The sequence below is a fragment of the Merops nubicus genome, unplaced genomic scaffold (assembly GCF_000691845.1).
Source record: "Merops nubicus isolate BGI_N331 unplaced genomic scaffold, ASM69184v1 scaffold10301, whole genome shotgun sequence".
Lineage (NCBI taxonomy): Eukaryota > Metazoa > Chordata > Aves > Coraciiformes > Meropidae > Merops > Merops nubicus.
Window position 1 is genome coordinate 65,871 of NW_008587631.1, and position 19,944 is coordinate 85,814.

At 36.9% G+C, this 19,944-nt stretch overlaps 1 protein-coding gene across 1 annotated transcript in view; it reads left to right on the plus strand.

Moving 5' to 3' along the window:
- ANGPT1 (angiopoietin 1) overlaps positions 1-19,944 on the plus strand; it is a gene marked incomplete at its 5' end in the record, with an annotated part of 89,759 nt that overhangs the window by 21,249 nt on the left and 48,566 nt on the right. The window contains 2 exons of the mRNA XM_008948992.1: positions 8,252-8,379; positions 12,901-13,002. Coding sequence (XP_008947240.1) covers positions 8,252-8,379; positions 12,901-13,002 — 230 coding nt within the window. The remainder of the gene's footprint in view (positions 1-8,251; positions 8,380-12,900; positions 13,003-19,944) is intronic.

Consider the following 19,944-nt stretch of genomic DNA (forward strand, 5'->3'; position numbering starts at 1 on the left):
GATGGAAATTCTGCTTTAAATGATTTATTCGAGAAGTAGTTGGATAGCTTGAGTGCTTTTTGCTATGGAATTGCCTTTCTTTATTCAGACTCTTAAGGGTCTGTGGGAAGGAAAACTAATATTCTGTTAGCTGCTAAAACATTTCTGTAAAGTTAATGTAAGGCATCTACTTGGCTACACCTTTTCTCTTCTCTCCCTACCTTAAAAATATGGATTGGAAATTCTTGTATGTAATGAACACTAGTGTTCTTAATGAATCTGAGATTAGAGTGGTTCCTCGTCTGACAAAATCACTGCAACCCTACTAACGGCATTTCAGCAAGGTGTGGTAGTTATGCTCAATTGTGTTTGAGACATTTCCACATCCACTTGAGCCTCCCTCATGCAGTAAGTGGTATATAGGCAGCAATGAAGGGCAAGGGGTTGGTGGCAAAGGGGCTATTTGAGCTTTTGTCATTGCTCCTCGGAAGCAAAATCCACTTCACCATCCAGTCTGTTGATTGTAGGGTCACAGGATGGATCAGATCATTTAGCTACTCTAGTATAATAAACTCCAGGAATAATAAACCTTCACAACAAAGAAAGAAAGAAAATAACAGCAGCAACAAGAACAAAAAAAAAAAAAAAAAAAGGCAAGCAAGCAAAAAACCAAAACCTCCCAGCCTTCCTCCTTCCTTCCCTTCCTACACCAAACCAAAACACTTTCTGCCAGATCTGTTAGCTGATTCATTGTGTGGCTATGGAAGCAGCCTACAAACAGAAACAGCACCACCTCTCCTTTCAGTGACACCCTGCCATTGCACTGGATTTAAGGTTATGACTAAGTGCTGCCTTAGACATTAAAAATGTGCATGTGTGTGTGTACATACATATACACACTTATGCTGTCATAAACTCTGAACACTTAAATGAAGGTCAGCATTTTCCATTCTAATGATTCGGCAGATGAGCGTGGCTGAGCAACAAAATCTAGAGTTCTGTTTTATCCCACCTTCTAAAATATCCGTGTAAATTCAAGATAAGCTTCCAAGGAGATCTTGAATGAGAGACACAGGAGGTGTTACTTGCCTATTAATGATCAAAATGAAAATATCATTTTATAGGTTAGTACAAAGGAACAGAAAGAAAATAGAAAATATTGTTCCACAGTATAGTTCCTGATCTGCTCAATTACAGTATAACATATTGGACCCCACATCTTGAAAAAAAAGAACCAAAATGAAAAAGATGGAAAAAGAGACAAAGACAGATGATCAGAGAAGTGAAATGCCATTCAGGAAGATCTGAGATACTTCAGACAGTGTAAAAAATAATAGAAGGAGAATGCAATAGAAACTATAGGTGGTTTGTAGAACATGGATGCAGAATTACTGACACTTTCAGGAAGAATGAAGGGTCACCAGCTGAAATACGCTGGTTAAAAGCTAAAAATAGCAAATTGTCCTTCACACGCTATATGTATGGAGTTCCGTGGTATGGGGCACTATGTATAATTAAAATTCATGTGGCTTCAAAAAAGCAACTGGAAAAATTCATAGAAAAATCTTTCAAAGCCCATTAAATACACAGCTATTATAGCTGGCAGGGGAAGTGCCTATGCTGTAAATTCCTGGAAATGCTTGCCTGCTCTTATGCTGTTCTCCAGTCAACTGATTTGGACGTCTGTCTCTACTGAAGACTCTTTCCTTGGCCAGGTGTTAGTCTAGCTTTGCATAACCTTAAGGTCCTGCTGAGGAGGAAAAGGCCTAAAGGAAAAAGAAATTAAGTAAATATGAGGGCACAAGCAAAGAAGAAAACAGAAGGGCAGTGAGGGTTAAAAGATCAAGTCTGATGAAGAAGCCCCATGACTTCCAGGGCCTCTGGTGCTGGAGATGGGACGCTGGAGAGGCTAGACTGGCAACGTAACCTGGTATAGACACTCTAATAACTTCATTTCAGATTAATGGAAGTCTTGAAAATAATGTTTTATAACACTAGAGCAATAGTTGGCACCATATAAATATTTTATTCCTGTATCTCAAAAAATCTTTTTTTTTCCCCAGTTTGTCTTTGGCTAGCTGTTTTTGTCAGATTGAGAGCAATCTCACATAGAGATATTATTTTGAAAAGCATTTTGGTTGCTAGAAGGAGAATATATATCTGAACTCCAGTCCTAAAGTTTCTCTCACCTTCCAAATAAACAAATGTGAGTACACAAGCATGCACAAACAATGAGTTATCTAAGACTGCTAAACTCCAAGATATCCAGAAGCCATTTGCACCTTAATATTACCCCCCACCTTTTTTTTTAAGATGATATTCAGAATTGTGGAAATGAAACTAAAACATAGTATTAATATAGGAGGAAGAGGCTGACATGGGAAATCAGGTGAGGGTAGTTTGTACTTATAATTGACAATTGGGTACTAGCTGTATATAAGTTCACATTTAAAACTTTAGCTAGCTAGACTCATTGAAAGTTCCTAATTTTTTATCAATATTAGGTAACTGCAGTATCTTTTTTTTGTTTCATACATCTCAATGGATTGTAATTTTTCTAATCCTTTTTTGCATTTGCTATATTGGGTGATGATTGTAGCTTTAATAATCTAGAAATAATTTCTTTTGGAGGAAAAACACATAGTATATATTATGTACCTGAAGAAACTAGATGCCAGAAAATGCACTTTTTAACATGGACACAAACGTGCTCTTAAATGGGTATCATTTTAGTTTGTAGGCAATGTGGGGTTATCTGGAGAGCGTAGCTGACCTGAAGTCAGGCTCCAGGTTTGTGCCTTTCCTTGTGGTTTGTGTAACACATGCACCACAACATGTTGTCACAAGGTTGTCTCTGTTGCAGGGAATAGTTGGATGTCACAGGCAGCTATTGGGTTGCAGTTTAATGCTTGCTCTCAAGCAGAGGTTGGTATGTGCAAGACTGAAGCAACAGACTATACCTTTGGCTGTGAGTCAGCAAAAACCGAGTGGCTGTAATGCTTTGCATATTTTTTTCTCCTCAAAACAAAAATAATCTTCACCCTTTCTCTGTCACATCTGTTTGTGGTTCCTGCTGCTAAGTCTGGGAACATATATACATGTGTGGGCCATGTTCCAGGCCTCCTCACTGGGGATACTTGACTGACATCCTTTTGATAACATTAGCAAACTGTTCATGATTTGATTCTTCTTGAGCCACATGCTGCATGCCATCAGAAATGGAACTGTGGTGGTGCAGAGCAGCTGCACCCAAATGGCTGGGAAAGAGGTCAGAGATGCAGGGCTTCTTATAGAAATGTAGCATTCTCCACCATGTGTCTGGAACCATGACAAGATCAAAGCAAAATGTATTTGCAGTCTGAATCTAAATGGAAACTGCCATTTGGCAGACCTTGAATGACCCTGTCCTGGAATGCTACAGCTGTAGGCAAAACCCATCGATTTACTACCTTCTCCTTGCTTTTTTCGAAGCTGCTCATCTGGGGACAAAAATTTTCATCTTGGATGCCTTTGACAGAGCAGCTAAAATTTAGGTCAATTATATTTGCTGATAAGATATGGAGAGAGAAGTCTCCCTTCTGGCTTAAAAAACATGAAGAATTTTTTAAAATGTCTTTTGGTATGTATAGTGATTAGTAAGTCCTATAAGAAAATTAGATTCATGTACATAAAAGATGAAACTATGAAAATATAATAATTCACTAAGACACTACAGAAGTATCTGCTTATCTGTCCAAATAAGTTACTCTTATGCAAAAAAACCAACAGCTGCCTTTCATTTGCTGGCAGTATCACTGAGAGACATAAGACTCTTGTGATTAACTCAGTTTCAATTGTTTTCACAAAAACGGCAGTTCAAATCTTAAATAGTTTAGTAAATATGAATGTGATTTTATTGATTCAGTCAACATAATGAACTACAATTTAACATTTTTCATTGCTTGAAGACAAAATGCACTATTTATACACCAAATATCTGTCAGAGGCTTGAAAAGCAATGAGAACCATTTTCTCAAAAGCAAACAAATTTCAATTTAAAAAATCAAGTACATTATTTTTAATTTTTTTCTAGTAGATTATGAGATTAGATAATTTTCATACAGCTAGGAAAAAAGATATTGTTTGTTTTAAATGTCATAAACCTAGAGGAGAATTTTGGATTACTAAATATTTCAAACGCTATTTGTTGTTAGTAGTCAGTTTGTATTTTTTTAAACCCAGGCAGAGAAGCAGGTAGCCTTAATTTGTGATAGTTGTTAGGAACCATTAAGTTCATTTACTACTGACTTATTTTCATAACTGACAGTAGAAAAATAGTTTCCTCCTACACAGAGACACAAACAACTAACAACCAGGTAAGGGATTTGCCTGGATATTGTTCTGGGAAAAGGCCCCTGCATATCTGAGCTCTCTCACTTTCAAGCACCAGTAACTCTTTCTAAGAGAAGTGAAGAGACTACAACCTCAGGTGCTGACCCCAGCTTTCTATGCAGGGTTAATACCCTGCTAGTAGGAGCAGCAGAACAGCTGCTGAGCCCTGGCAGTTCAGTTAGCAGAAACTCATGGATTTGGGTTCCTGTTCCTCCACAGGGCCAGAGAGTAGTTGCACTGCCAGAACTATTGCCTCTACATGGGAACAGCTCTGGGCAGTTAGCAATGGTATTTGCTATGTTGCCTGCACTGGAATCATCATCCAGGACATCAAGGAATAGAAACAGCTGAAAGACTGATAACTGAAAGAAATAATTCATCAAGTAGGGAAATGGAGGTAGCGTAGCCCAGGGAGAAAGTTATTGGGCTAAAAACTAGCCGGAAGACTTTTAGAAGAGCAATGAAAGAACTCATTTCTCTGTTAATTCTCCTTCTGTTCAGGAAAGCAGGATTTTCCACATAGGCATCATTGCTTCAAAGGAGCATGACTTCATCACCAGTTTATTCATCCAGAAAAGGCAATCAAAAAAACTTTCCAGGGGTCCAGATTTTTGCTAGGCATTCAGGTTTAAGAAATATTACTTTGCTTGACAAAGACTTATCTTTTTCTTTAGGTGCATAAACATGGTATTTGAAAATAGCTAAACTTAACACTAGAAATCTGTGTAAAGTCAATTAAGATCTTGAAGCTAAACACAGAAATGCAATGGCTACATATTTGTTTTAGAACTACTTTCTTTGAGTCTTGTTACTTTTCAAAAATATTCTTTACATATCTACCATATGTTCATGCATCATTCAGGAACTTCACTTAATATATAAAGGATTCAAGGTCTATGTAATGTTACAGAAAAAACAGTCTGGAGCTATAGTAGGTAGGAGTGATTTGGAAATTGTATGGAATATTAAGTTAGAAAAACAACAGTAAACCTTAGAAAAAACATATTTTACCCTTAAAGAACATTACCAGTAAAATTCCTGAGCATTAATTTTCTGATAACTTTGAGCTGTTCTTGCAAATTACAGTCTGATGTATTAAGAAAAACTAAACTTTGTGCTGGTCATGCTTAATATACTGTGCTGCAGTCTGTGATTGTTCAGCTCCTTCACACGGAGCACCAGCTCCTGGGAGAGGGATGAGGTGCACCCAAGGAAAGCCATCTTCTCCTGGCTGCAGTGGTTCACTGAAAAAAATCCACTGCTGCAGAAGAAGGGTATTAGGTTGCTTAGCCCATAGAAAATCAGCGTATCTGCTGTCTATGATCTCGGGTATCTCAGGCGTCTGATGCTGAGAGAAAGAATGAAAGGAATTAGGCTTATCTGTGGCATCTATTTGTCATCTTTGTCTCTTAAACTCATAGCAGTTTTATTAAGTTTTTTTCCTGTTTTTTAAGCATGAGGGGGAAAAAAAAATTCTATATATGCTTCCTAGAGATCTATGTCCCTAGAAAACTGATTTTCAAATTTAATTCTAATTACTGTGAAACTGAAATCTTACCTTGTTTAAAATGTAGATAATTTGAACTTTAGGGTATACTAATGATTTTTTTTTTTTTTTTGGTCTAACTTTCAGTTAAAAAGAAACCAAATTAAAATTTCCTTGATTGACTTGTAAGTAGTTATTTCCAAGTGGTGTTCAATGTGTTTAATGGTTAAATAGAGGTAGAAATAATCTCTTTATGTATAGATATTAAAATATAAATGTTTAAAGACTCAAGGAAATGAACACTCTGCCTCTGCAACAACTAAATATGTTTTTTAGAGAAGGGAAACTGATATCTGCAGTTGAAACAACAGCATTGGAGAAATTCAGGCTAGGAAGGATGGATCTAACCTAAAGCCCCCTGAAATCAATGAGAGGCTTTACTTTAACTCCTCTAGGCTTTGGCTCCAGCCTTAAGTCATTATTCAAGTTGGACTTTGGCCACTGATACTAATACCATCTGCTTACAGGAAAGTACCATGAAAACGTCAATTAACACAAATTGTGAAAGCCTCAGGTCTACATCTTACCTAAAAATATCACACTTTTGAGAGTGCACTGCTGATACATACTTTGCTGAGGACCTAATTCCCTGCCACCTGATGGGGAAGTGTGCTGTCTACTGTGTTACCAGCTTTTCCAATCATGGCCAAGTTTCATAGCCATTGTTTTTCCAGTTGAAGTTCATATGCAAGTACTATGAACCAGGTTTTATTTTTATTGACGGTGTTGGATAAAAATTATATATGCAGGAATACATAAAAAATGAGAAATAAGGGGAGTTTATTAAAATCAAACTTTAAAAAAACAAAATAAAACACCTATAAGGGGAAAAAAAAATATGATGACACATGTGTAAAATGCCTACCTAGAAAGCAGGATAGTCTTACAGTTCAAGACTGGATTTTTCACTATTTTCCTGTTTTCACCTTTTCACAAAATCATTGAGGTAGAACATTTAACCTTTCTCTTCCTCAGTTTCCCCATATGTGAAGTGGTATTAATGCCAGTTGTAGGAATTTTCTATTGTAGAATACTGCTTTGAGGTGTTCAAAGGGGAGATAGTATATCAAGCTACAAAGCCTTGGCACTATTGTGACGCCTTCTTATAGCCTGGATAGTCCCACATGCTGTTTTTCAGCACCGGCCACTTCACTGAGAATCAATAACGCATGGTCCCTTTAGTACCTACGACTCACACTTTCAAGCCAAAAATGAAAAAGATGTGTCTGTCACCAGACAATAAGTGTGTCTGGAGGACTTAAATATTGTTTCCTTATTGTAGGGATTAATAAAGTGCTGGCCCAGGCCCTACACAGCACTTAAGAACACATTTAACTTTAAGAATGCGAGTAGACTGACTGATGGATTTCTGTGGGAATAATGATGTGCTTAAAGTATGTGTTGTTAGAATGAAGTCATATCCTTCAGTATCGTGTGAGGCCATGCTACTTTTGTTTGTGAAAGTGAAGGAACACTCTCAGATGTTACTCCTTCTACAGAGAATCTCCTGGTTGTTCAAGACTGAGATCTTCAAACATTTTGCCCTCCTGATTTTTCAGCTCAGATTCTTATACGTGGTCCGTCTGCAATATACAAGATCAAGATGTGCACTGGTGTTCTGACAGTAATAATTTTCCTGTTCCAAGCCAAAAAAAAATTCAATAAATCATAACTCTAAACAACTGACTTCAGTGGCACTTTTTTTTTCCCCCCACTAACTGTATATATGTGTGTAGATATGAAAAATACTAAATTTTTCTGAAGAACAAAACAAAACAACAACCAACCCAACAAAAAAAAAAAAAAAAAAACCAACCAAAAACAAAAACAACAAAAAAACCTTAAGCAAACAGCTCCCTTACCCCAAGTCCCTAGGCTGGTCAAAGAGCTGCGCCTCATGGAGAAAGGGCTCAAGATTTCTCCTTACAGGGTCCTACGTTGCTGTCTTAGGTGAGCATCTGTGTCAAATCACAGCACTGAAAAGGTTTTCCTCCTCCATGTGCCATCTCTGGGGCATTCTTTGGCAACCTCTCAGATACAGCTTGAGTCAGAAGCAACACCTGCAGTTGAACAGACCTTAGCACACAGAAGGAATGTGCTGTGTTCACCTCGCAGTAGATGGGATGCTCTGTTTTGTTACTTGCATCATGACTTCTGCCAGTGCCTACTCTACCTTCTGCCTGAAAGTTTCCTACTAATTCTTTAACAGCACTTACCAAACACACTATGTAAAAACTGTAGTACAGTTATTACTGTGTATTTTTAAAAGGAAACTAGTGTGCAAAAGTGGACTTGATAAAGAAATGCTTAAGATCACTGTTGTAACTTATCACTTTTTTTTGTTTTGTTTTGTAGTTTTACTGAAGAGTGTAAAAAAGGAAGAAGAAAAGCCTTTCAGAGACTGTGCAGATATATACCAATCTGGTTTAAACAAAAGTGGGGTCTACACAATTTATATTAACAATGTGTCAGATCCTAAAAAGGTAAAGTAAATACTTGTTTTATTTTCTTGCTTGTTAATATAATGTTGCTCTGGCCTTAAAAGAGGCATTTTGAGCCTTTGTTGATGCTCTCATTCTGCAAAATGTTATGGCGTTATAAATAAACCTCTTGATAAGAATACAATAGACTGAACAAAATTGTAAACTGTATTATTCCACAAGATCTTCTTCTTGCTGATAGAGAATCTTTCCTAAGTTCCAACATATACTCAATAATTAACTCAATTCCTCCTACTTGGCAAGTTGAATGAGACTATGGATGCAAATAAATCTGTGATAAAGATTATACGAGAATTAGTAAAGTACGATAATGAGGAAGATGATAGTGGGAGGATTATCTGGTAGCACAGGGAAATAAAGAGTGGAATGAATAGTTTTTAAGGATAAAGATTTGCAAAAGTCCTGCTTCTCATGTAGGGACCAGGGAAGAATGGCCGTACAGAACATAACATGCTGAATATTAGCACTGTTTCTAATGATGAAGCATGTGTAATCCTGTCCTTCTCAAAAAAATAAAAAAAAAAAAAATGAATGGGAGCTTTTTTTTGATTAAAATTAAATATTAGTCTGTAAAGATGACTGGTTTTTTGCAAGTCTCTTGTTGCAAAGGTTCCTGAGTCAGCTGAAGCTAGATATATGAGAGAATAACATAAGCCCAGTTTACGTGTGGAGGAATGTTGGCTGGCCCTCTGATAGGGCAGTATTGGGAGCAGCCCCCAACAAGGCTAAAGGCTGATTACCTGGGGGAGGAAAATACAGTAGTGTCCAGAAAGTGGGCCAAAAAGGAAGGAGGGAACCACATCTGTCTGGTGAATTTATTCTTATTGCAATAAAATGGTGAATCTGCAAACAGAAAAGCACATAACAAATATTACTGATGTTACTGTCTGTAGCCATTTTTTGATATTATTAAGATATGCAAAACTTATTTCAACCTGAATTTGGTTTTATTAGAGGCTTTTGGAAGCTTGTAAATGTCAACATGTTATCATTCATTACAGAATTAGAATTCATTAAACCATGAGTAGAATTGGACTGACAGAGTGGTATGGGCAAAGATCAGTATAACTCTGATGAATGTGAATGGAAAAATAATTGACATGACATAAAATACAGAGATCCCTTTAAGCATTACCAAACAGGACAACCACAAAAGCAGTTCTACAGAATCTGTTCCACTCAAAGCAGAGATGTAACATCAAAGTCCAAATTGCATGTACAAATGGGCAGTGGCTATTCTTAGCCTTATTAATGTTCATAAACAATCCCGGGAAGCTGGGTTGCAGTGAAAAACAACTGTTATCTGACAGCAGTGTAACACTGATGCTTCTGGTGAATTTACCTTATGCTCCGTTCATCGGTAATGTAAGGACAGTAACACTATGAAATCCATTCTGTGTTTTCTCTTCTCAGACACTGCTATCCATCAATACAAGCAGCACAACTCAGCTGACATCATTGCGTTATTTTTTCCTATTTTAGGGAGAAGATATGGGTTACTGTCTGTGCGTGTTCACACACGCTTGTGTGTTGAGGGTGTTTCTAGTACCACGTGTTTCTGCCTTGCCCTAGCTATGACACAGCAAGAGCTCATCCCAGGCACTTTCACGTTAAGTGAAGAATGTGATTGCTTTAACAGATTTTTTTTTCGGACATTAGGGTTGTATTAACAGTCTGCAAGGCACTGCTGTGCAGAGGTAGCTTCAAAATCCCATCACCACAGCCCTGTGCCAGGACTAATTAGCCCCGAGGTAGCACCATGCTGGCACAGTTAGATTGCTCTGGCACGTAAGCTAATATCCCATTAGGTACTCCATGGAGACATACCTGCTTGATTAAAGCCACCTTAGTTATCTGGATTTCCAGAATGCTATGTGCAAATCTGATATGTCTTAAGAGGCCTAATAGTTTGTTACCTTCTGTAATACTTGCAGCCACTGGCAACTGTCTCATTTATAATAGTTTTATACTTCAGATCTCAAAAATACACCTTAATTTCATTTTATATTTCCTAAGGGATACTTACTAGAATCCTGACTTTCAATAGAATATATCCCTTTGTTATATACATAAATGCTGTTAGTTCTAATTTTTTACTATTTTTACATTCATATATAGCTTATCTGGAGCTTATTGGTCCATGCAAACAGTATAGACTTGTGATGTGTTAGTGTGCAAGCACTTAAAATTCAGTATGTGGTAATCCCCCTCCTTTTGTTTAACATTGGGTTTACCTCTAAATGATTATCATGAAGTTTATGATAATTTAGTCCATAAAGCTAAAATATGTATGAATAATGCCATACATAACCTTTCAGGAGCTTGAGTATTTGTACCCATGCATTTAAGGAAGGGCAAAATGTGACACTTTCGATGCATTTTTAATCTAAATCTGGTTATTTTATTGATAATAAACCCAGAATTTAGAGATGCATACAAATTCAAAGTTACTTATCTTCATCCTTTTCTTTTCTGGTAGAGGGTTAAATATCAGAATGTGTTAAAAGGTGTTTAATGGCCAAGTGCCTTGACCTTGTCTGGGACAGAAGCCAGCCCAGGACTTTGTTGGCTAGAGCTATGCACAGTGAACATCTATAATCGGCTTGGCACTCCTGTTAATGCAGCAGGTGTTTGTGTCTGCCACTGTAGAAAGTGCCAGACCACACAATGATGGCTAGTGAATAATGTGCTGCTGGTAAATCTTCTACTGTGCACTTTTCTCTTTTAATTTACTATGTCATTCAGAAAACCTCAATGTTTTTTCATAGGTATTTTATTATGCTCTAGTATGAGAACCCCATCATTTGTTTGTGTGTGTCTTTAAAATGAGTAGTCAATACAGCTGAGGATTTAATGCTTTAAAAATTGGCAGTGAATTCATGGTAGCTTGAATTTACTTATAAGGAAATAAATCCATCATTTAGAAATTCTCAGTGTAAATCAGACTAAAGAAATTAAATCCTGTAGATAAATGTTTTGACTCACAATATCTTCCCTGATGGAGGAATAGGGCCAAAATGTTTGTCTAGCAAATTATGAGTTTTCCTGTGGTCGCCTTAAATCAAGTTCACACGTTTGCACTGTTCAGCATTCTGTTTCCTTCCTGTACCTACACAGGGACTTCACTCAGCGTGCCTGGAGCAAATTAAACCAAAAGCACTTGCACAGGATTACCGTGACAGCACTTAGGAGTAGGAAAGATTTGGAAGTACATTGTGTGAGGGTAGAATATGGTTCTCTAGTCAACTGAGGGATGAATTTTTATTTAGCTCAATCGGCTAGTAACCTTCAATTTGGCAAAAAAATTTAAAGCTTTAAATTACTGACCAGTGCTGAATGGATTGACTCTTGTTGCTGTAAATGCCAAAAGCTATGCTCATGAGTGACACCTCTTGAACCCTCTGACATCTTGCTTAATAAGAGGGCTATAACAGTTCAAGAGCACAGACAAATGAAATTTAGAATAGCTGCAGTGCCAATACGACATGGATGACTACACAAGAATGAAAAACAGCAAGATTTTCTTCAACAAGTAGCACTTTAAAATCAAGTGTCATACAAGAATAGGAACAAAAATTATTACTGTCACTTACTACATACCCCCAAAAAATAAGCAACATTTGCATTTTGCATAATTTATCTTCTATATTTTTGAAAAGATAGTGGAAGAAGCATGAAAAATAAATGAAAAATATCAATTTTTGATCATTATATAGATTAAGATCATTGCAGATTTCAGTTGACACAATATGCTAACATCAAGCTTCAGCAAAATTGTTAAGTTATTAAATTTTCCTTACTATACAGAATATCGGTTTTTAAGTTAGAATTTTATTAGTGCAATTATAGCAGTGTATGATCTTACTTGTTCAGTATAGGTCATAGCTTCTTAGCTTGTCCCACAGACAAGCCTGTCCCTGTCTATGTCCTTTGCCAATTGTAAGGCAGTTTAGGCTGAGGTCAGCTATTTCTCATTTGGAGCACTGCCTGGCATACTGTAGGTAACAACACATATTGATACAAATCAAAACAGAATAATCTCATCTGTGCTGCATTTTGGACTCCTTGAATGAGTATTTGCCGTAAGAATGCCTGAAGATTCTTTCTTAAACAGAGTGACACTGTTAAAAGCTATAGAAATCATTATCACTGAATTAAATACCCATTTGTTAACATGGAGGGAGTGGTTTCAGGGGCACTGCAAAGAAAATAGAAAAGGAACTTGGAGAGAATGTGAAGAGGAAAGCTGAGGATGTGGAGGAGGAGGATGGGATTCTTGGGTAGTGTGCTGAAAGAGCAGGTGACATTACTGGGAGAATTGCACTGAACACAAGGAGAGGTCTGGTTGCAGTCAAACAGTTGAGGATACCATCAAGGACATAGGGCATGAATCCATAGGAAAATAAGTTTCCTTAGTTCAATTATTCCCAAATATTTTTTCCCTCTAAGACCACAGGTTTACAATGCAGGTTGGTTTTTTTTTTTTTTTTTTTTTCTGCATAGGTCTTTTGCAATATGGAAATTGCTGGAGGAGGTTGGACAGTTATACAGCACCGAGAAGATGGGAGTCTAGATTTTCAAAAAAGCTGGAAAGAGTACAAAATGGTAAGATAAAAATGTGGAATATCTGTATGATTCATAGAAGTGTTGAATTTCAAATAGTATTTCCTGTTATCTTAAGATAGTTCTGCCTATGGTAATGTGGTGTGGTCCTCCAGTCTTTTATAAACTACCTTTTGTCATGCCTGCTACTTGTGAAAATCATAATACTCTTTTTACTCAATTAGTTGAGTATTATTTCTCATGGCTTAGGGTTTCTTTCAGATCAGTTACTGAGATTAAAATGAAGTCAGGCCCAGGCACAAGCACTAAAGAATGTTGCTGTCTGTCCCTCTGAAATTTTAACTTGCTGTGATGTTAAGGAATATAGGCATGTGATGTTCCTAATGCACGGATGTTTTCAGTTGAAGGGAACTCCTTCAGAACTTGGAGCATCTCAGATAGCAACAAAAAGTTTTACTGGGGTTTATCCCAAGTCATACAACACCTCTGCCAATCAAGCTAATGTACTGGAAATGCTGATACTTCAACTAGGATTAAAAGAAAATAAATAACATACCAAATCACAGATGACATGGCTTCAGCAGGCTATTTTCCCTTTGCCAATTAAAAAAAAAAAAAAAAAAAAAAAAAGAAAAAAAAACCCCTTACTCCAATCTAAATAACTTTTGAGTTTTTTTCATTCACTGCCTGATCAAACTTTCTGATGGATGGAGATCCTTTCTCTGAATCTCTGAAGACTGGTTTGGATTTTAGTGACATTCCCAGTGAAGTTTTCAGAACTGTGTTACAAGTCTGGTAAAGGAAAATCTTTTTTTTCCAACAGTTTTGAAAAAGCACTAAATGAAGAGAGCATTTAAAATGTTTAAAAATAAAAGCAAGTTCAGTCCAGAAAAAAATTCTATGGGAAAAAGTTCTGTTACAGAACGTATAATTTCAGAAATAAATGTAATATCAGATAATTGAACCCAAATGGCATGTTGGATTTTATTGAAGGTTTCTTTTCAATATTTTTATATTACTTGAACATATAAATTATAGGAGTAGAACCTAACCATTTGAATCAGACCTCTGCTACTGTGGATAACTAGAGGTTGTAATCTGTTCCATAGTATACATGAAGTAAAAATAATACTAAAATGACAAATAGGTATTTTTGAATGGATTTTCAAAATTGGAAGCATACTTTTACAATTCATAAAGTTTTAATTTAGCAGAAAACTTGAAAACAGTTTTACTCTTATTTGCTTCAGAGTTAAAATATAAAACATCAGTTCTTTTGGAGGGAGTCAAAATTTGGAGATGCTAGCCATTCTACCCAATAGGTTGAAAATTCTACCAGTTCTACTTACAAGGAAATCAGAATTTGTGTAGGCAACTGAACTTGTTCTTTACATATGGGCTGTTTAATTTTATACATACCATACAAATGATTGAGATTTACTCAGTTTTTCTCTCTCATCCTTTTTCTTAGACCATTTAATAAAAACAGCCCTTCTTTTTGAAGTTTTCCCATCTGGCCTTTTTTCATATATGCTCCTTCACTTAGTCAAATGTTTTCCTCAGATTCTCCTTTACAACAGTGTGAGCCTGTTCAGGATTAGATTATGTTGGATTTGTCTAGTTCAAGCAGTCCTAATCAATTTTGTTTCCCTTTTGGAGTGCAGTAATATTCTAAGTGATCATTTGCTTCAACTAAATAGAAAGGATCTGGTTTGGACTTTTGCTGGTAGCTGTCCTATAAATCAGACATGAGAAAAGATGAGATTTAGGCTTGTCTCTTCTTCTATAAGCCATCTCACCAAATAACTAGCTTAGACCCCTTTCTGTGATTATATCAGCAAGCATTGACTGATAGAGGCTGGTGGATGCTCTGTGGATTACTGGAAGGTGTGACACTGTCTGAGCTTCAGGGCAATGACACCATGACAGTTCCCTCATTGTTCAGAGCGGGTGTGCAGAGTCCATTGGATCACATTCTCTCTCCTTCCTGACAAACCTACCTGATGTTTTTTTCCAACACAAACCAGTTAGTGTGGTGGTGGACACAGTGGTACTTGGTCTTACTTGGAGTGGTTATATTTAGTATGTGTTCTCTCAGCCCACAGTTCAGATGCAGCTTTCCAGATTTGCCAAGACATTCTTGTTGTGCTTGTATCTCACTATGGCCCCAAATCTAACAGAAATAAACAATATCATAATAATACCGTAACGGCAATAATGAGTCTCTGGAACTTCTTTTAGTTTCAGTGCATTTAGTTCTTACAGGAAAAGGATCTGGAAAACTGTTGCAAGTACTGATTGCCAGCTTCTGAGCTGGACCTGCACTCAGGCCACCAACCTGTTGTGCTTCTAGTGCCCTCACAAGTTATTGGCTCCTCCAGTTTTAGGAGGCCCTTGCACATTTTCTGTGACTTGAAGCTGAGATTCTTACAGCAGGTAACTTGGAATGGATGTACATGCAATATTCTCTGCAAAGGTGAGTGACAGCACTGCTGGGTTATGGGAGTCACCTGACAAGGAGGCAATCATTGTCTTTCCTTCAGTTTCCTGCGGCTACCTTAAGCTTACATGGAAGTACTTCAGTTCCTGCTCTATATATTTTCCAGACATGAACACAGGAAACAGGCTAAGAAAGAGATAAAGCAGCCATAGATCTTTTGAAAGTAGGAAATATACAACTCCCTCCATATAGAAATTGCCACAAAGTCAGTGATACTATGGTAATAGAGGTACTGAGTTTTCTCCTTATTCCTTTGGCTTCATTTCCACTGGCACCCAATCTCCACTCTTGGAAATGAACTTATGCTTTCTTTGGTATCTAAAACAACAGCTAATGAATGCAAAACCTTTTATGAAGATTTATTGTTATGCAAGACTGATTACGCCGTCTTCCTCCTTAGCGGTGTATGTGCTTACCAGTATCATTCAGTTTTGTTACGAGTCTTTTGTCGTGTGGTGTAATTTGTGCCTTTGCTCCTAAGAACTCATTGCTGACTATGAAATCTTTTGGGTCATTCCAGTTTTTCACACTCAATACTAATTGGAGAAAATGCAGAGGAAATCCTGTGAGTTCATCCTCCAATGATTTATTTAGGATTATCTACCACATCTGTTCATTCATAATTTGCAATGAATTTTCCATTGCACTGCTTGTTCCCTACCAGAAAAAAAATTGTGCAGCAACAAATAATTTCTTTAACAACAGCAACTGGGATCACCATGAAGCAGGTTTCAAACATTTTTCACATTTCCTTGTCTGAAGAGGGAGTGTAGAACACTATTAGAATTTTGAACTCTAGAATTATAATGTAAGTTAAAAGACTATCGCTTACCATCTGCAAACCTGAGCCACTTTTAGAAGGGGGATTTCTACAAGCTTGCTTTCTAAAACACAGTTTCTGGCATTTATTAGGCAGCCATTGGCAATAATAAAATCCAAGTAAATTATTAGCTCATGTGCTAACTTGGCTATCAAGACTTCTTGCTAAATTTCCAGCTTTCCAGTTCTTGGATGGATTCACCTTTCCCAGTTATTATCTCTATTTTTGCCAAAGTAGGTGATGGAATATTGGATTCCCTATTCTATAGCCTTTTAGCATGTCTAGTTTAATAATTCTGATGAATTTCACAGAAGTTATTCCACACTCAATAGCCTAACATTCGCTATCAGTTTCCAAGGGGAGTTTCTTGGGGATCAAGTATATTAGGAACTCTCTCAGACCTTTAGAATATTTTCCTTGCTTTCTGTCATTGGAGAAAGACCTCAATAAATATTTGAAATTGCGTGCCTTGGCCAGCCCACAACAATCCTTTTCCTAGCTGCTTCTTTTCCCCCTGCATGTCAGTATTTAATTGTACTGCATGCCTTTATTGCTGTAGCATTGCTATTTTCCTTTCTCTGATGAAGGAAAGCTATCACTTTTTAAATCATTCACAATGTCATGAGCTAGATTAGGATCAAGTGTGCATATTAGACTCACAGACGAATTTCTAAGGTTTATGGCAGCAACCACCTATGTGCCTGACCTGCAGCTGTTTTTTCTTACACCAGTTCAGTGCTCAGAACAAGTCTGCTGCCAGCTTATCTCAGAAATCATCACTGAAAAGCACATCTACAAAACAACTTTCATTTCTGTTGGGGTTTCTTCTTTTTCTTTTCCCCATAAAGCTGTTGGGTCACATTGATGGCTAGTTCCATAGTGCCAATACGGTATGATGCCAGACCAGGATAATTTATGCTCTTGCATGGTTTAAACTCTGCAGCACACTGAGAGATGGACCACAGAGAGTGTTACCAGAGCTTTCTCAGGAAGTATTTCTGGATGCAGTTCTAGTGGGCATTTACATTATGTTATCTGGAATAGTCTGGATTTCCTCTGAGTCTCAGTAAATTTTAACTAGTATAGCAAGTCTGCTAATCTATGTCTTCTGCTTACCTAAAAGACAGCTGAACATCTCTTTAGACTGTAAGTCTTAGAGTTTCTTCTAGGCGTGATGATTTTTAACCCTTTTGATATGATTCCTACAGTTCACTTCTCTGTATAAACTCTAGTTTGGTCACAGGTCTCACCCACTTCCTGGAAGAGTTTTTAGTTTGGTGACAATCAGGCTGCTGGTCACCTCATGCTTTCACCTCACCAGCCCTCCCTTGCAAGTCCTACAAACTGAAAGATGTGTATTTGAGCATCTAAATCTACCTGAATGTTCATAACAAGAGCTACCATTCCAATAAATATTTTTTTTTCTTAGTACCATCTTTCAGTTAATTCTGAAAATTTCCAGATGTTACTTATATTAATTTTTTATTTCCAAATTGACTAGCTTATGTTTCAGAATGTGGTCTCCTAATTCCTCCTAGAGCGTCCATCTGGCTTAAGTCATATTTTAATTTCTCATGTGAAAGTTTCAGTTCCAGTGTTCAGTTTTGTTATAATTCTTGATTTCCACCTTTCCTGTCTCTAAACTCTTTTCTTTGTTGTTGTTCCATGTTGCTCCAGTAGCAATATTAACTTCCTCATTTTCAAAATTGGTCCTCACCACAATTAACATTGTGTTTGACTTGTGCAAAGTGGCAAAAGCTCAAGCTGTTGTACTTCTCCCTTTTGGAACACTAATTGATGGTGGATATTTCTCTAGTGAATTTTTGTTCCTTTACAAAGAGTGTGCAGATTCTTTTTTCTCCCAAACACTTTAAACAAGTAACTACAGACAAAGATCCAACCCCTTCCAGTCACATTAGATTACTATATTCATCACTATCTTTTTCAAGCGAGAGGCTGACTATAAAAATACACAAGGTGTATTTTTAAATTGTTTGTATGCACTTCATGATTCTTGTTCCACTATTTCAATGGAAAACAAGTTCAGATGTGGTTTTTATAGAACAAAAATTACACACACCATATGAATTGGCTGAGGAAAATGTTCTTGACAGAAGAAATAAATTTGCTCATAATTTGAATGCTCATATTGTAGAAACGATACCTTTCATAATTCTCAGTTCTGTTAAAGCTAGTTTTTCTGAATTGATTTCAAATCCTTTTTTGGATCCCAAGTATTTAAACTATGTTATACATTGATATGGCCACAAGACCTTCACACTTGCATTCACAGTAGTCTGATATTATTGACACGTTTGACATATTCTTTTGGTCTTTAAAAGAGAACTCAAATACTATCAATGGTAAATTAAAGACAGTAACACTCTTTTTGTGTGACTATTCTAGACTAAATGAGTTACTCAGAATACCAATTTTTGTATTTTATTCGTGCTCAGTTTTTCTCTTTGCACTACAGATAAGAGATTGTTGGGATCTAAAAATTTATATTCTGCTGCAAACTTATGATGCATCTCCCTGGGTTCACAAGATGTCAGGTACTGAAATGGCTGTTGTAACTAACTTCCCCTAACTAGGGAGATTTAGAAAGATGCTGCTATTGTTCAAAGGAATTAAAACACTCATCAGCTTTTCAGCTAATTATTTGCAATTTTGACAGGAATTTTAAATCAGGAAACCTTTATTGTCATGTGTTAAATGTACATATACATACTAGCTAGAGACTCCTAGTTGCCAACAGGCCTGTGGTTCTATGACAGTGAGACGTTTCTTTCCTTGATTTTGGTTTGAGCTATATTCAAGATGTCTATTTTTTGGTCACAAACATTAACGCAAAGAAATATAAGTAAAGCAAACAAATATTACACTTAATGTACATATGGTCAGATGTATAAACCTTAAAAGTATGATTGTTGAATAATCTTATATGGTCATAAATTTTATTCTTCACTGTTATTACTCCAAAATTGTTTGGCTATAAAGGATTCCTCCAGGGCAAAGGTGTACAACTGTTCCTTTTAATTAGATAACTGAATTTTGTAATAAATGCCTGTGCTTTCCTTCCAATGAGAGTTTTAATATTTTCCCTGTTTTGCACAGGAGGGATCCAGTGGACGGGACTCCTGCTCCTATTTGACTCAATTCCTTCTTTCTCAGCTCCTAGGCCATACGTGTACTAGCACACTGAAGAGGGCTGTGGCCTGTGTGTGAACACAGTCTTGTGACACAGATCCTCATTACTAAGCTTTACTAGATGTTTGTTCTGCCTCAAATAACAACCCACATATGACACCCAAGCATTTAAGGGTAATGGGCCATTCTCAAATGGCAGTTTGCACAGTGCTGCCTTGTTTTCAGAGTTTTACTGTTAGGTCATGATTTATTCTGGTTTGCTTTCGTCTGCTTAGCAGAGCAGTAGGGGCTGTTCAGAGTACTCTTCACAGCTTCTCCTTCTGCCTTTGGTTTAGTGAAACTAAACTAAACTAAACTTTGTTGCTTCAAAGGACATGGGGAGACATTTGAAGATGATCTGGGAATAGGAAAGGAATACAGAAAATTTTACGGAAGGAGAACCTTCTATCTACATTGCATCCATTCATCTAGCTACCTAGCTGGAGGCATATCCTGTAATTTATTCTGCAGAAAC